This window comes from Takifugu rubripes, chromosome 1 (assembly GCF_901000725.2).
Source record: "Takifugu rubripes chromosome 1, fTakRub1.2, whole genome shotgun sequence".
Lineage (NCBI taxonomy): Eukaryota > Metazoa > Chordata > Actinopteri > Tetraodontiformes > Tetraodontidae > Takifugu > Takifugu rubripes.
The window spans coordinates 24,465,480-24,482,590 of record NC_042285.1 but is presented as its reverse complement, the minus strand read 5'-3'; the positions used below and the strand labels follow the sequence as shown (position 1 = coordinate 24,482,590).

Here is a 17,111-nt window from a genome sequence, read left to right as displayed (position 1 = left end):
CTCGGCATACCATAGAAAGTTGTGTGGAGCTTTTGTCCCCCTCTTCTGCCTTTAGACATTATTACATCAACACAGAAGTTGTAATGTTAATGTTCTGAATATTAGGTTTGTAAAGGTTCTACTTATTTGAAACTGGCTATTTCGATTGTGACAAAGAAGGGAGCAAGGGGCATCGTGTTCCAGCAAATGTGTACAATAACCTTTAAGAAGTAGGTATTTACACACTAAGAACAACTTAAATGTGTTTAAAGTAAAACACTTGCTTTGCTGTTGAACTCAGAAACCATTTGTCATGTATAAGGAGCAGAAATCAACTGTCATGTGACACTGACGCAGGTCATGTGGTCAGTGAGCACAGCGCGCTAGCAGCTGGGCTAACTGTCCCCAAGTGTTGACCACATTTATGAGGTGTGTGTGTGTGTGTGTGTGTGTGTGTGTGTGTGTGTGTGTGTGTTTGTTTGTGTGAGTGAGTGAGTGAGTGAGTGAGTGAGTGAGTGAGTGAGTGAGTGAGTGAGTGAGTGACTGAGTGACTGAGTAAGTGAGTGAGTGATCATCTACATTCTCATGTTTTACAATCAGTCTAGATTGAAAGTAAGCAGCTGAAGCAACTCACTGACACAAGTTTAGTCCAAGAGAGCTCATTTTAAATAGAAATCATTGTGTAAATGTTCAGCCACACGCTGAATTATAAATAAATTACAATGAACACAACACAACAGCATCATTAGAACAATAAATAATCACAAATTGTATTCATACAAGTAATAAATATGGGGTACTTATAAATAAAGAAATAAATAACAAAACAGATGGTTCACTATAATCGCCACGTCTGGAAAAAACACCTGACATGCTAAAACACTTGGATCTGTGTCTCATATCTATTGTCTCATTTACATGACCAAGGCCCTTTTTAACACATCACCTTGCAAGCTAATGAGCGAGGGTCCGACAAACACTTGAGCTCCGCGTGCAGAAGTATGAGCCCTTATATGGAGCCCATTCAGGACCGTGCCAGCGTGCCCCGCTCTTTCCCTCGGTGACAAGTGTCATCTATTTCAACTATACCCTCTTTTTTCCTCACAGCCCCGGAAACAATGGCTCTCAATTACTTGTCAACAATAAATTAGAATATTAAAAGCCGCCAAAGATGAGGGAGCGGATGGGGTGGGGAAGGCTCGAGGTGTGTGACCCGCTGAGAAGTCTGCAGATGTCGGTCTGCGGGCTCTGTTGGGCCGGCCCGGCATCTGTCTTTGACATGTGCAGAGAAGAGAGGCAAACAAACCTGAACCTCCAGCCTCAACACTCAGGGTGCCCCAGGTTCCCCAGTTAATCCCACTTTATCCAGGAGAGCCGGGCTGTCAGGTCTGAGGAGGGGGAGAAGAAGGAGACAAAAGCACCACAAACACATAAGTTTTGATACATTTTAATGACTCTTTAACAAGTCCAGGGTCCAGGGAGGAAAAATGGGGGCAGACTTATTGCTGAAAAGGCCCATAAAGAGGCCTCAGAGCAGATTCCCACAGAATTAGTGAAGTGCAGGAGGCAGTAAGAATACAGGTACTTGGGTCTTAAAATGAGGCTCATTTAAGAGCCAAGTGCCTGATGGGGAACACACCTGGGGATAAAAGTGTGCTGTGCACTGTTTAAAACATGACATTTTCAATATGTTGGAAACTTGATTGTTGAGGTAAATGAGTTTAAATGAAACCTGTCATAGATTAACAATAAAGCACACACAGACACACACACACACGTTTTACTGCATGTGTGAGCCAAGAACTTCACCTTTATACTTGTAGAATACGTGATTTGTGATCTTTTCTTAAAAAAAATGTATTTATGCAGAATAAGCAGATGTGTTCATAGCCTATACGAAGTTTATGATTCTAACTACCATTAAGTGTCAGATTGTATGAACCCACCGCTTGTATTCCAGATTGCGTTGGTTTGATTCTTGTAGCCATTCTTCATACATTCGTCTACGTAGGATTTGGGGTCGCAGCCCGACATCAGGATCTCCCTCAGGAGGGCGATGTATGCTATGGCCAGTCTCAGAGTGTCGATCTTGGACAGACGCTTCTCGTAGGGGAACGTCGGGACGTGACAGCGCAGCTCCTCGAAAGCGGAGTTGATGCTCAGCATCCTCTTCCTCTCCCGGATGTTGGCGGCGTGCCGCTGCACCTTGTAGGGATGATGGGGCACCAGCCGGCGCGCCCTGCGCTTGTTCGCCTCCAGGGTTTTGTCCACAGAGTGGCTCTCGCCGTCCGCGCATCCACCCTCCCCGGGAGAATGCACCTCCAGGTCGGTGAAAGTCAGCTGCGCGTCCGGAAACATGGACTGACTGCCGAACGACGACCAGGGCGACAGCTGCCCCGTGGCTGTAGTGTAGTCCAGCAGGAAGCTGTCCAGCTGACTCTGGAGCTGAAAATTTTGGTCCATTTGTCCCCAAAATGCAAAATCCGACGAGCCATCCTGGTCGAAATCAAACAGTATATCCTCCATGTCAGAAATAACTGCTGAGGAAACTCAGGTGCGCGCTGGTGATGGACACGACTTCTGCACAACAGAATGCTGGCTGACCAACTAGTGGCTGACAATCTGCCGTGTAACAGTCCCGTGGGTACATCTCACGGATTAAATACTTCCAGGGCCCCCGTGTCTCTCGGCGGGTCGCAAAGACCAATTCTAAAGGCTGAAAGGGAGCTCTTCAGAACACTTTACCCCTCCTTGTGGATAGTTCATTGCTTAAAAAACAATTACAAAAGAATCAGTCGATCTCCGAACCACAAATGCGGAGGAAAAACACGTGTCCAATTATAAACTTCCACCCAAGTAGCCCCGCTAATATTGACAAACCACTCCGTCGCCTGAAGGGTCTGTGAGGATGGCGCAGCAGGCCGCGCAAACACGGTGGCCTCTGAATGGGACTATTTTATCTTCTAAAGCTCATATGAGAGCGCGACTGTCAGAAACACACGAAAATTCTTTGTGGGGACGACATGCAATGAGATCCCAATAAGAAACGGTGCGTTTTAAGTGGGTTTGTAATGCTGAGTAACAATTGAGGCACAAAACAAACCTGGAGGATTTAAAATATCCCTGCGCTATCATCACCGTTCACGTCATTTTGGAGTTATTGCCACTTTTGTGCGTTTGTGATTTGCCAATAATTCGACCCATTAGTCGGGACGCTCCTGCGGGGTTGGGGGGCATCCTGCTGCCGGTGGGTTTTTTTTGCCAAAGACCTACAGATTTGCTCTCGAGCCGTTGTGGTTGGACTAAGTCCTCCAGGATGTTAATTCCAAGGAAATCTGTTTGCGACAGACACGGGGCTGCATTAGGCCTTTCACTGCATGCAGATGATTAAAACCGATTATCCGGACGGATCACATCACGACAGGTGAAGCTTGGGACCGCAACATGGAGGAAAAGATGCATTCAGTGTTGTTTATTTGGCAAGAGAAAACCAGAAAACAGGGAGATGATTAACTTGTTGACTCCAGGCAGTTTCAGGAGAAACAGAACCAAAAGATTCCATTTAAAAACAATGACTCACAATGAACAGATTGTTTGTACCTTGCCATGAAACACAAAGATTGCCATTATCCCAGCATTCTTTTTCAGTGAGTTTGGTTTCCCTTCAGTGGTACAGAGTAATTAATGAACCAACAGTTGCTCGGCTATTTTCCACTCTGTTAAAAACGCCGTTGGCCGGACAACATCCTGAACAATAGGCGCATTACTAACACCATTTTACATTTCAGCTCCAATAAAGTCAATAGAAAATTTAAATGAATCTTGACAAGGAAACGTGTTTTTGGAGTGTTAACAATGCTTCTTAAGCAGCTCATCCAATTATTTTTTCCGTGTCCATTGTAGCTCTAACAGACTAAAATTGATTTAGACATAGAGATAGGAAACTAAACTTCATTTAAAAAGTAATAACAATATTACAATGTTTATATAGGTTTTGCTCAACGCGCTCCGGCGGACACGATCGGCCAATCCCAGTGGAGCAAAGTGGATCAACAGGACTGTTTTTTTCCTGCCCTCTTAAGCTGCGGTGAGAGGCGGCGGCCCTGTCAGGACCTTCTGCCGCTCTGACAGGAGCATCTCCATCCCAGCTGACGGCCTGTCAAATTCAGATCTGCTTCATTGTTGGTACAAACAACGAGCGCTTAACGTTTGCAGCGAACAGGCGGCACGATTCTGCAGAAAAGAGAGCACGAAAGTAAAAGACGCCAGTCAAATTCCAGTTTATATACAGTCGCTTGCGTTTATTTTTAGTTGATTTTACAGTATGGTTTAATTTGTAGTTCCTCACATACTTTTTGAACATTTTTCAGCTCCAGAACCGGTTAACGGCGCTGACGCTGCGTAAATGCGCATGCTCCAAATCGGGACAGCTGCTTTTGGAAGCTTTACCTGGGTGTTACGAGCCCCCAGAACAGGGAAGTTAACGAAAGCGTGAACCAAATACGCATTACAGCGAATCCAAGGCGACGCTTCGAACTACAGTCTGATATTCGATGACATATTTGGGGAATTTGGAGGACATATACCCAGTGTGTGTGTCATAGTGTTGAGCTCTGCTTAACTGATGGACGTTGAAGAGGCTCTGCCAAAGTGTTGTGTGCACTAACCCTAACCCTAACCCTAACCCTAACCCTATTCCCATCTTCCTTTTCACAAAACAATTATAAAAATAAAAAAAGGCCCTTTAGGTCTTCCAAAGGCTTGCCAAGGAAAAACTCATCTCAAATCACAGATAATATAATTACTCACATTGGTAGAGTGACAATTCTGTTCAAAGCTGTGTCCGCCACCAATTTTATGGCCATAGTGAACCTCTGAGCGAGCACATCAGTGCCGTTGCTAATGAAAACGCCCAACAGTTCAGGGTTCCGTGCAATGATTCACGTTGTTGTTTGTTTGGGTACGAGCCCGATTAATATCTTCAAAGCCCCCGGGACCTTGGGGCCTGTGAGGGAAGGGCATTGCAGCCAAGTGCAATCTCCAGCCTTAGCCACAAACTGCTCTTTGATCGGTACTGGGACTCAACCATTACATTGTCACGGCACATTGAAGCGATAGCACAGAGCAGAAGTTAGCCTTGACCACAGATCGGGCCCCCGATAGCCTGTAGGTCTTCGTCATTAAAAGTAAGCTCCAATCGCCATCAGCGCCTGGAACAGCCTGTGCCCAGCTTCAAAGAGCATGCCAGTCGACTGAATGAAATAATGCAGGAAATGCCTCGACTGCGCGCATGCAAATCCTTTGTGCATGAGTATAAGTAAGTGGATTTGGGGTTACTTTCACTTGCTTGAAACTGTTTTTGCATCTCTGGGACAACAAAACGTGACACTGTCAGGCTGCAGCCATGTGTGATCTCTGCCACCACAGCAACAAAGCTGCCGGAGAAATGGATATATTTTTTTGAGTTAAGTAGCAGTTTATTGGCTGTTAGCCTATTCCTGTCTGAATTTCAGGCCCCGGTCTGGTCTGGAAAACGCATCATTGTCGTAAAATGGGCCTTGAGCAAACACCCCTGTAGGGGCGCCACCCCTGTCCATGCTCTGGCAAGAGATTGAGGTTGGCTATGAGCCCCAGCGGCACCAGTCCTACAGTCTGGATGTGCATATACTGACAGCAGGTGGTATTTAATAATATGGCTTTATATGGGTACATGTGCATACAGAAGACTGTGATATACATTCACTCCAGGTGGTGCCTTCATGGGTATTCACTGACTGAGCTCAACCTCCACACGATGTTCTAAACTACAAAACTTATCCTCATAAATGCAACTTTCCTATCTCCAGTATTGATGAATTCATCCCAAGACAGCATTGGAATAACAAAGACTGCGTTAACTGCATGCTATCAACTGCACGTTTGAGTTTTATTTGATTCCAGCAGCAACTTTGGACCTAAATCATGAAGCAAAACTGCCTAAAGACATTTTGCAAACTCTCTGGCCTGGACTCAGATCTGATTGACTGCAGTTTTCGTCCATGCTCTCTCTGCTTTACACATCTCCTTTTTCTTTTTCACTCAGTTGTTGATCCTTCTCCAGCATCAACCATTCTTTATAAAATTGAGAGTCAATCAAAATAAAACCTCCGGTCTGACAAGCATAGCACTCAAGTGGAAACTTTCTTAGTTTTGAAGTGCTCGGTTTGAGTTCTGCAACTCTTTTTGTGGACACCAACGTGGAATAGGGATGATCGGGCATATGATTGTAGCTCAACAGAAGAGGTCCTGGAACCACACCTGCTTGTTTCATGAATGGCTCTGGACAGGGAGGCTCTGCTGGAGTTTGTAGAATATTAATATTAACTGCACAAATTTAGCGTGCAAACTAGGATTTGAAGCCGTCAACAGTCTGGACTGGATCAATAAATCACAATCATATTTCCAAGGATGATTCTCATGTTCTACATGAGGAGTTTAATGGATTTATTTCTTTACTGCTGGACTGCCATGATGTGTCAAGCTTCCTCTCCATGAGCATGGGCACAGTTCTCTCTGGGAAAAAAAGCCCTCGATGAAACCGTAGTCATAATTTCAGGAAAGAGAAAATATGGATTTCACATTTTAGGGCAAACTGTCGATAAAGTTCAGATTTGTTTTAAGCCTGACAGGATGACCTGTGACTTCACAGCACCGGTTTTGTTGTACAGTCATCATCTGTAGGGAGGTTGTTCCTGAAACCAGATGTGTTCCTCGAACATGAGGGAAACTGTTGGGAGATGGTCTTAGCAGGTGTGAGGTGGTCTGGGGTCACCACGGAGACATGCCTGCAGACAAACTGTCACTAAACAGCAGCTGTTAACTTTGTTGTTCTCTCCGCTCTATGTCACAACCGGGTCTGTGAGGTGCTGATGAAGGGGAAATGTTGCCTTTTGATGCCTTTATGCCTGTGGTTCGTGGAGTCTCTGCCCTGATTCAGAGCTGTCTTCAGACATTCACCCTTGGGATCCTCATCTCCGCTCTCGTGCTGGGAAGTGGGTAAGATGGGGCACCCTAAACGAAGAGGGGATAGATAACATAGGCCATGGGGGGGGGGGGGGGGTGGTGCTGTTGCATAAAGCTCAGAAACCAGAGAGACAAAACAAGGACTGCAAACAGACAGCATCTCCAGTGTTGTACTACAGTTATAAGGTAATTATCCGACAATCGAATTATCTATTTTTAGATAAATGAGGCTGATGGGGCCAATTTTTGTTTGGACCCTTACGAAAGGTACCGGTGCTTTTACTAAAATGAGCCATCTTTAAAAAAAATATATTGCCAATAAAATATTCCAATCCCTAATTAATGTTAATTTGTTGGTTATTGACAGACGCTTTAAAGACAAACCTTATTCATGTAACCTGAAGTTTGATTTTGTTTTATCAATATTTTAGTTAAATACTGCCGCAGATGTGTCCGTGCAGCCTTTCCAAGACCGTCTGGAAGCAGACAGCCAAAATCCAATCACCGGCAGCTCTGAGGATCTTATTTAAATCACAAATGATTTTATCAAACCGAAGAGACAGGAAGGTTAAGTCTGTTGAATTTCACTTTGACCTACATGAAGAGGCAGGATGCATCTTAAAATCAGGTAATCACATGATTGAAACTGCATGTCCGAAACTATCAACAGGGTTGATTTCACATGCGACTAAACAGACAACTCCTTTTGTATCTGCACCACTGAGACCCCCAATCTTCTAACTATTAGCAAATAACCAAACCAAACCACAAACGAATGAGCAGCTCTCTGAACTCCTCATGTCTGTGAAAATTAAGGCGTCATCAGCTGAAACATGCCAGCAAAAGGTCCATGACAGTCCGTCCAGGCGTTTGGACATAGCAAAACCGCCACAGCAGTTGCTGCAAGAGGGCGAATGACCTTTGAAGGTTAACGGCAAACCTCCTGAATCAGCCAGGCTATAGTAGGAGCCAGTGTTGGTGCTGGGAAAGAAGTGCCAGATCATCTCCAAAGCCCTGGTCACCTGGTACAGTGATTGCTGATGAGGCTTCCAAGAAAGACTTCAAGGACATCCTGAGCCTAAACCACAGGACCCTGCTGGCGGCTGATCCACATCCACGAAGTTTGGTGGCGCTGGAGCACGTGCTCACTACCAGAAGTCTACCGCTATCCCCTTGGACACAAACCGGGGGGGAGTATAATTTTTTCCAAACCCATGATGGTGTGTGGTGTAGTATGTTATGGTGTGTGACTGCACCCACCGCAGAACTCCGATCCGGATCTCATTTTCACGGAAAAACTCAATAGGTTTAACCACAGCCCCATTATTTTTATGGCTATTTATCAAAAGAATGTTTACAGCAACACACAGAAATGTTGGAATCGATATGTGCGAGAGGGAAAAAGATTGCAGGTTATGCGTCTGACACCTGTCAAAGCCCAGCAGAAACTTCCTGCATTTACCAAGAAGAAAGGCAAATGGTGTCAGCATTTCAGGAAGTTTCAATAAATAGTGGTTTTAAACAACTATGAATGGAATAATATACATCCTTTGTTGTTTTTTCTTTCAAAACAAATGTCAGCATGACTGAGAAAAAAACACTAGTGACGTGAGACGACCACGGACACTTGATCACAACAGCTGCACTGGAGTAGAAAGTGATCAGGAAACGAGTGAGCGAGGCTGGCACCATTCACCAGCTGGAGGAGACACAACATCGTGTCACGTTACAGCAGAAGAGGAAACAGGGATGACTCTGATCCGAGTCCTGTGAAAAGCATGCGACGCATGTCAGAAGTGTGTGGTGAACATTATTTAATCACGCATTCAGCATTCCTTTGGAAGCAAAGTGGATCTCAGAGGAAATTGTTACGCAATTACACCAATTAACGTCATCATTCAGTCAATCATCACGACGCATTATCATTTAATCAATTCGATTCTTTGTTTGCTGACTGCACAGACAGTTGTCTGTCTGTCCAACACAGCCAGCACGCATGTTTGCTGCGGCGCGGATCACATACCAATATCTTGTTCCCATCCCTGCCTCTAAGATTTGACCTCAGTCTTTCAACGCCAGGCCTGCCGGGCGTGCGAGCGGTTTTAATCAACGGCTGTGAATTAATCCGGCGTTCAAAGAGACCAGAGTCACACATCGCGGCTCGCCCCAAAAGCCTCAGCATCTGAGAACAATTAAACGTCTGGTTTCCATGAAGGGCTGATTTGCCAGTTGACAGTTGCAGTGGAGGGAGAAGACCCCCCCCCCTCCAACGCTGCACTGCCTTCGCCGAATAATATCAGCAGACAACACACATTAGCGATGAAGCCTGAATGATTTTAAACCCCGGAGTTAAAGAAAACAGGATCAGTTGACATGTTGCAGAACGTGCAAATGTTCCGATCCATTTGCAGATGCCAGGGCCACATTCTTTGCCGGTGTGCCGTGCACTTTTCCCTGCGGTGCCACCTCAAAGCCCAATTTGTTTATTCAAGAATACACCAAAGAATGAAGAGGTGAGTGTAGATACGAGAACTTACATTACCCAGGTTCTCAGGACTCGGTGATTTCATAGCCGCTGGCTTTCATGCTGATAATATGAGCAGATCAAAATCAGTTTACTGTCTGGAAAGGAAGCTAAAATGTTAGCATGTTTGAATTGCAAACCTCATTGCCATTAAATGAAAGAAACTGTATTTTTCCAAAGGTTTTTGAGTGTTTTCCTTCACTGCAGGTGCCGACTTTGGACCACTTGGCAGATCACTGTGGAGCCCCTTTTACACAGCATGTACACTAAAAAACAGAGCTGGACCAGTTTTGTTCTTTATTACATTAACTTTAACCACTGGTCCAAAGCCGAGCACGGAGAAATGGCACAGCTGGGAATTTTTTTAATGGCAAAATTAAGACCAGCTCCTAAACTTAAGTTAACAATCTCTTGTCAGAATTGAGTACATCTGGGATTAATATGCTTTCTGAATTTTAAATAGATGGAAAGGCTCATGATATCTTCTTAATGGCTTCACTCCCACCGATGGTTATTGCTTCATTTTTCCCCCCCCCTAATTTTTTGGGACCAAACACAGTCAAACAAAGGTGGTAGTGGGGTGGAGACGGGAGACAATAGAGGCTGGAAAACAAATCTTATAGGAAACAGATTGTTAAGCATAAACACCAATCAGTGGACAGAAGCAAAAACAGGAAATCGGTTCCCAGGAGCTGGATCCATGAGAGCAAAAACCAACTCAATGATGCATTGTATTTTGCCACAGTTGGACGAGGAAAATAGGGCACGAGAATCCTGAGGGGAGAGAGGAAATGGACAATGTCAGGCTGCAGAGATGCAGAAGTCCTCATATCACCTAGCTGGTGCATGTAGATGTGTCTATTTCACCAGTAGAAGGAAGAGCTCAAACTGGATCTAACCTGACCCAAAGAGAATAGAGGCAATAGTCAGTGTTGCAAACGAAATCCTTCCATTTATTAGATATAAGCATTATCGAGTTTAAAATGAATTTCCTTTATCATTAAATCTGAGACAACCGCAGATTTAAACAGATGCACGATTCTGGGAGGCACGTGTCAGTGGAAGAAACTGGGCCTAACGAAAGGTGGATTTCCTGCTGAGTCACCTGAACAGTTGGAACCATCCTGCCAGTTTCTTGAGTCACTGCGTTCTTGCCAGAGAAGTCATGTCCCACAGTGTCCCGGAGAGGAACCCGACTATGTGGCCCTCATCAAAGAAGAAAAAAGGCAAAAACAAACTTTTACAATGTTGCGTGTGGCCTAAGAGGGAAACCACAACAATACCAAATACATTGGATTTTTTGAAGTGACATATTTTGGTAACGTTTTCCAGCCCCCAAAAGCTAAATTCTTAAAAAAACCCAGAGTTTAATAAAACAACATGAAACCCTTGTATGACAATAAAACCACTGAGTGTTCCTCTTGAAAATCAACCCAATTAATAAGTTTGGCAGAAGATCCCAGAGGGACGCGGCAAAGACTGAGCGGATCCCCTGAAGTTTGAGACAAATGGAGTACATTTAAGATGATGTACAACCTGACAGCATTCTAGAGAGGGAATAAAGGCACGGGCTCTGTGAGGGGGCGGGGGGTAACTGTGACCTGCTGTTTTCAAAGGCCTGATCTCACCGCTGCCCCCTCACGGGCAGGAGAAATTTTGGGCTCACGTCCTGGAATCCGGGGCCATGGGGATAAGGCCAAACTGGCCGGAGTCGCAGCGTATTGAGGGCAATGAAAAATAATTTCCTCCTGAAGATGGGCCTCAGAGGAGTCAGTTTGGCCCAGAGGCGAGGAGCGTGAGCCATGCGGGAGGAACTTCGTGGTGCGAAGAACGAGAAAGTCAGAGGAAGGCGTCAGGCGGCTGCTCTCAGGACCTGTTTACTCAATATCTGATAAACGCACTGCGAAAGAATTCGGCGTCCATGAGTGGTGCATGAGTCAAACAGCCGGCATTGAGTTACTAATGTGCGGTGCAGAGACATGAATGAGGAGCTCTTTTTTGGGGGGGAGGGGGTTAATTTGAAAACCACATTTTGGAATATATTATGTAATAGTCAATCTTAATTTTAAATTTTCTTCTGTGACCAACAAAAGTCAGTTCTTGTTAATGTGATACAGTATAAAAGCTGCTGGTGTGTGAAGCAACGACCAGCGAGCTCAGTTTCACAGTTTTTACAACAGTATGAGGACAAAAACGGTTTAACAAAGGACACTGCTTTCTACCCCTGCTGATGCAACCTCCTAGCTAGGATTAGAAATTGATTTAAACCCTACCTAAGGGATCTGGACTCCATCTTTGGTAAATATAATTAATGGGACATGATTTGGAAAGAGAAGCACCTGTGGAGGTCACAGGGTCATATAGAGGCACAGATGTAGAGAAGGATGGAAAAAAAGATTCTTCCCTTGTTCTGAACACTCTGAATAACTTGGAAAAGAAGTGACTGAGACCAAATAGTTGCTAGTGAGTTACCAGAGATCCAGCCTCCAGATCCAGATGGGTGGACATTGCCAAAGGTAAACCTTTACTGTGGCATCTTTAGGTGCACTTTTTATCTCAAGACCTTTTCTCTCTTGCTGGACAGGAAGGCTCTGGGAAGAGTCTTGGGTTTTCCAAACCCCTTCCATTTCAGGTTTCCTGAGGTCTTTGCAGCGGCATACCTTTTTGTCTTTATGTTCTCTGGATCTCTACCACCATCCGGTCTTTGAGCTCTGAAGATGTTTTTTTTTAACCTGACGGTGTTCTTCTAACATCAAAACAGACGTGTGTCTGTCCCAATCAGGTCCAGTCAATTGAATGCACCCCTGGTGGGCTCTAATTAAGATATAGAAACATCTCGAAGACGAACAAGAAAAATGGATGTCATGGCTAAGGGTCTGGACTTGGATCTGGATCAATAACTTTCTCATTGTTATTGTTTTAGCATCGGACCCCAACGTGAGAAAATGTGAAAAAAGTGAAAGGTTCTGAGGCCTTTTAAACCTCACTGGGTCTTCGCTGTGTTCTTAGTGCCGCGCTGCTTAACTCAAGCAAACACAAAGACTATTATTAACCAGCTGGTGGTTTAACTTGTTGATTCCAATCAGCTAACCGCAACGTTAGCCTGAAGTAACTCTACGCTCCAGTTCTAGTTGGTCCTAAACAAAACCAAACACAATTACAAACCGCTCATTAAGAAAGTCACATTTTTCGTCTCTGGGTTTTCTCATTTTCAGTTGATTAAGACAAAATCCTCTTCTGTCACTATGACAACTGTAACACAGCAATTGAAATGAAATATTTTGAACTTGAATGGCGTAACTGCCTCTTATTTACCACCAATGTTGGCTGTGTAAATGCACACAGATGGTGAATGTCAGTTGTGAGGCACCAAACGCAGACTCGCTCAAAAAAAAACAGGCCACCGATGGACTCAAGTTTTCCACTTTCCCATGCACTTGTTCCTGCATCCGGACTTCAAACACCACTTGAAAAGGTGGAGATATCATCCCTGCCCCCCCCACCCCATCCATGGAAAAGTTAGGCAATGTGGTTCATATTATTTGATAAGCATCCCATATTCTCAGAGGTATTTTAATGATCCGCCGTGCTTTCATGGTCCTGGAGCTCGCTCACCACTGACACATGGAAGGGTCTCCACCAAAAAAAGAGCCCGCGAGATCTTTATTGCCACGATGACACCCAGCTCGAAGACACCCTCCTGGATGACGGAGGAGATGATCGGTTTTCCTTCCCTCCCAGCCCACTGGTATTCATTACGTGTCTTCTTTTTCCATCTGTCCGTTTATTTTTCACTGTCTGGAGATGTCAGAGCGGCCGTGTGTTCTTCCCCTGCCGTGACTACACGAGTGTGTACCGACGGCCGTCAGGGGGGACACGCTGTGTATTGTTTTAGGCTGCACGGCGTGCCAGACGTCACGGATGGCCTTGTCCTGAGGTTTCCCTCAGTTTCTCCATCATTACGAGTCTGTGAGGTCTTTGGCAGCCATGTCAAACGATACGCCGATAAGTTCGGGCCCAAAACAGGATAATTTCTTTTAACTATCAGCACGACGGCTGGTGCGAGGCTGACGTCGGCCACCCAAGCACTCCTGTTTTTGAGGAAATGAAAGAAAACAGACATCAATGGGACCTTACTACTGTAAATCGACTCACTTATCAGTGTCAAGGTTTTACAAATGTTAACAACTTTTACAAAAACACTAAATGTGACTGACAGAACACACTCATTTATAATTTGCTTCTCAAGAAAAGTGTGAGGGCCATTTTTCAGAGCGTTACCCTTACACTTTCTGCCCCCCCCCCCACACACACACACTCTCTCCCCTTTTTCTCCTTCTCTGCCCAGCAGGGGGTCCCCCATACAAGCCTGGTCCTGCTCAAGGTTTCTTCCTGTTAAAAGGGAGTCACTGTTGCCTGTTTAGGCCTCAATGTTCCTGTAAAGAATTCGTAGATATTTTTTTTATTGTAACAGACACGATATAAACAATGATAAATTGAAACGAATTAAACAGACAGTCAACCTTAACGCTCACACGTCCACAGTCGTTTGCTTATTTTGTCTTATATTTACACTGAGCGGCCTCCACGGGTCCACTTTTCCTTTTCCTGCACACTATCTGAGAGCAACGCTCCGTTCAGCACAACACAGATGCGGTTTGTTTTGAGCTCTTCTGTGGATGAGCGTAACATTAGCTGTAATTATGACAACATATTTCCACCTAACCTGGATCTTTGTTACGCTCCATCCCAAGTCCCTTACTCTCCTTCGCTGCAGTTTTGGATGGGTATTTTTTTCCAGGTAAAAAGGAATTGACTCCTGAACATGTTTGCGAAGATAAACCTGTGGTGCAAGCGTGTGCGTAGTGCATGTGAGCAAAGCCGTAACACTGTCAAAGTAGAGGACACTGACCAGATCTCTCGTAAAAGAGGTGCTTTGGATTTGAATGATGCATCGACGTTAATGACTAACAGATTAAAGAATCAGATTTTGAGAATCCAAGAAGAGCAAAAAGATGGAGCACGGAAACAAGCGGCTTTGATCCGAGACATCACGTGCTAAACACGTCCGGGGCAGTGTTATGACATGGGCGTGTTTGGCTGCCAGTGGAACGGGTTCATGGGTGTTTACTGGCAATCTGGCTGCTGACAGAAGAGGCAGAATCAATTCTGAAGCATTTGGATCTCTGTGAAACTAATAAGAGGAGGAGTGTGCCGACAAACCGTGAGCGTGAGAAGGAAAGTCCATGTCATCACCTGAACCCAACCTAACAGAGCAATCAATGTAGACCAAAACGCACAAACAGTAAAAGAACCGAACAAAATCGCATCATGTAGTGCAGATACTAAACTTTGGACCAGATTTTACCCTCAAAAATGCAGCGTTAGGTTTGAGGTCTGGTAGAGATGTCCTAGCAGACGATTATTACACTGACAAATCATGTAGAAAAAGGTCAGATTTCCCAGCAACTTCCCGGTTCCAAGAACATCAGCTCTTTCACACGTGCTCATTTCTGGGGGAAATGCTGACACGCGGCTGGGGAGCTGCTGCCCGTGTGAATGTGGATCAGGTTAATTTTTATGATTTCAACTGTTTGCTGATGAAGCCATAACCTGTAAAGTCATCCGACATCTTTTTTTTTTAAAAACCTGTCAGGCAACAGTCACCCAGAACCTGTTCGATCGGGTTAGACGGCCGTTACTCAAACAGCCGGCAGCATAAATGAAATATGACTGGTGAAATTAGCCGTATTATAAATTCACTCTTGACGGAGCGTTGAAGTCTCAGAGCAGCGGAGTCAGATTTGGAAGACATTATCCCGTCTCCTGTCACGTCCTCTCATCAGTGTTCTGTTCCATTGTTTGCCTCCATCAAGCTGCACCGCAAAAGCCGAGTCTCACTCTTCGGAGGCTGGAGTTCAGCCTCATTTACCGACATCAGAGCGTGTTTGTGCGGATGACTTATGGACCCACTCCGCTGGTATGTTCTTCTGCGGTGATTACAAAGACTGGAATACGGACTGGGAAGCTTCCACCAAACTATCACAGAACAACTATTTTGTTACACAAAGACTTCCAGGAGGAGCCCAGCGGTGCCACAAACACCCTGGTTTCCCAACAGCCCCACATCCTCCCACTGTAAACCCACCAGTCTCCCCAGACCCCCTGGCATCTCCGTGAAATCAAACAAAGAGGGACTGGATCCAAACACCATCGACCAGGGGATCTGGAATATGTATTTCTCACTCCTGTTCTTAGCGCATATATTGTTTTGGAATACTTCTGAGAATACACATTTTCTTTCCCTCTAGGGAAATTGGAGGCAGGGTGAAAGGGGTAAAACTAGTCACGTTGAGGTTTTTCCGCCAGAATCCTGATTTCCTTTGATGTGTTTCGAAACAGAGCGTCAGTGCCCAGTCCGAGCAGCTCCATCTCTCTGAGTCCTGCCCCGGCTCTTCCATGATTTCCATTTGTCTTTTATGTCATGAGAAAATGTGCTGTGGATTCCCAAGCTGTAACATATTGTAAATTGAGTGTAAAATGACAGAGACATGTGAGTTACGAGGATCGATGCATCATGTTTTAAATATGCAGTTCGTGCAAAGTGCAGATTTGGCGGCGCTTCGAACGTCTTTTTTCTCTCTCTTTCTTTTTTAACTCCAGAAATCTTTGCTCCAGCTTGACGGAGATGAAAGCAGGGAGGAGAACAGAGTAGGAATAACACTGCTGGGATATTTACCACAACATTTGAGATTTATACAATAGCATCCTGGAGATAAGATCCTGGTTCTGCAAAACAAAAGGCGAGAGTGTGATTCAGAGCGAGGGGGGGTTCCTGAAGAAGGCCAAGAGTGAAACACACAGCGTAGATACGGTTAAAAAGGGTAACAGAAGATGGTAAACAAGAACTTTCCACCGCAGTCGAGGTTTGTCACGATGCCAGATGACAAACACGACAGGTACCAAAGGAAGGTTTTGGTGGTTTTCTATACCATCCTGAAACAATCAACAATGTTTGGTGTTTTATCCCGAAATCCAGCCTGGCCGCACGTACGACGAACCATTTACTTACAATATGCATCACCCTGCTTAGGATGGGGCAGGTTTAATTCTGTTTATCTGCTTGCTTGATAATATTTATGCTTCAAAAGATTTTTGACTGAAATAATAATGGGTCCATGCTACGCTGGCACTGAAAAGACGCAACAAAAAGCTTAGAGGTCCCATAAAGAAGACAAAGGACGTGACTTTAGTGCACCACGAGGTTACTTCATTCCCCCAGACTCCAACATTTGGGGACGGTTCCTGTTAGAGAAATGTAAACTTTCTTGTTTTATTTCCCCCCCTTTACATGACAAAGAAAGCATGTGATCGGTGTGGTTTGGAGATGAAAAGCAGGATGAGCAGACGGAGTAATAGATTACTCGACAGAGCAAAGGTGCATCGATCAAACACCAGCGTGTGATGACCAGCTCCGTGATATACAGTTTACGACCGTCTTTCGCCCCGTCCACTCTTTTCATCCCCTTCAAACCCCTCTCTTCTCCCTCTGTTCTCGGCCCTCTTTGTCTCTCTTTGTTTCATGCAAAGGCCAACATGTCCAGAA

The 17,111-nt window shown here is 44.9% G+C and overlaps 1 protein-coding gene across 1 annotated transcript; it reads right to left on the bottom strand.

Annotated features, from left to right (window-relative positions):
• Positions 1-622: 622 nt before the first annotated feature.
• LOC105417563 (pancreas transcription factor 1 subunit alpha) lies at positions 623-2,874 on the bottom strand. The gene is made up of 2 exons (XM_011612071.2): positions 1,926-2,874; positions 623-1,367 (listed from the first exon to the last, which is right to left on the bottom strand). Exons 1-2 carry the CDS (start codon positions 2,503-2,505, stop codon positions 1,330-1,332), a joined length of 618 nt encoding a protein of 205 aa, XP_011610373.2. The 5' UTR covers positions 2,506-2,874; the 3' UTR covers positions 623-1,329.
• Positions 2,875-17,111: the final 14,237 nt, after the last annotated feature.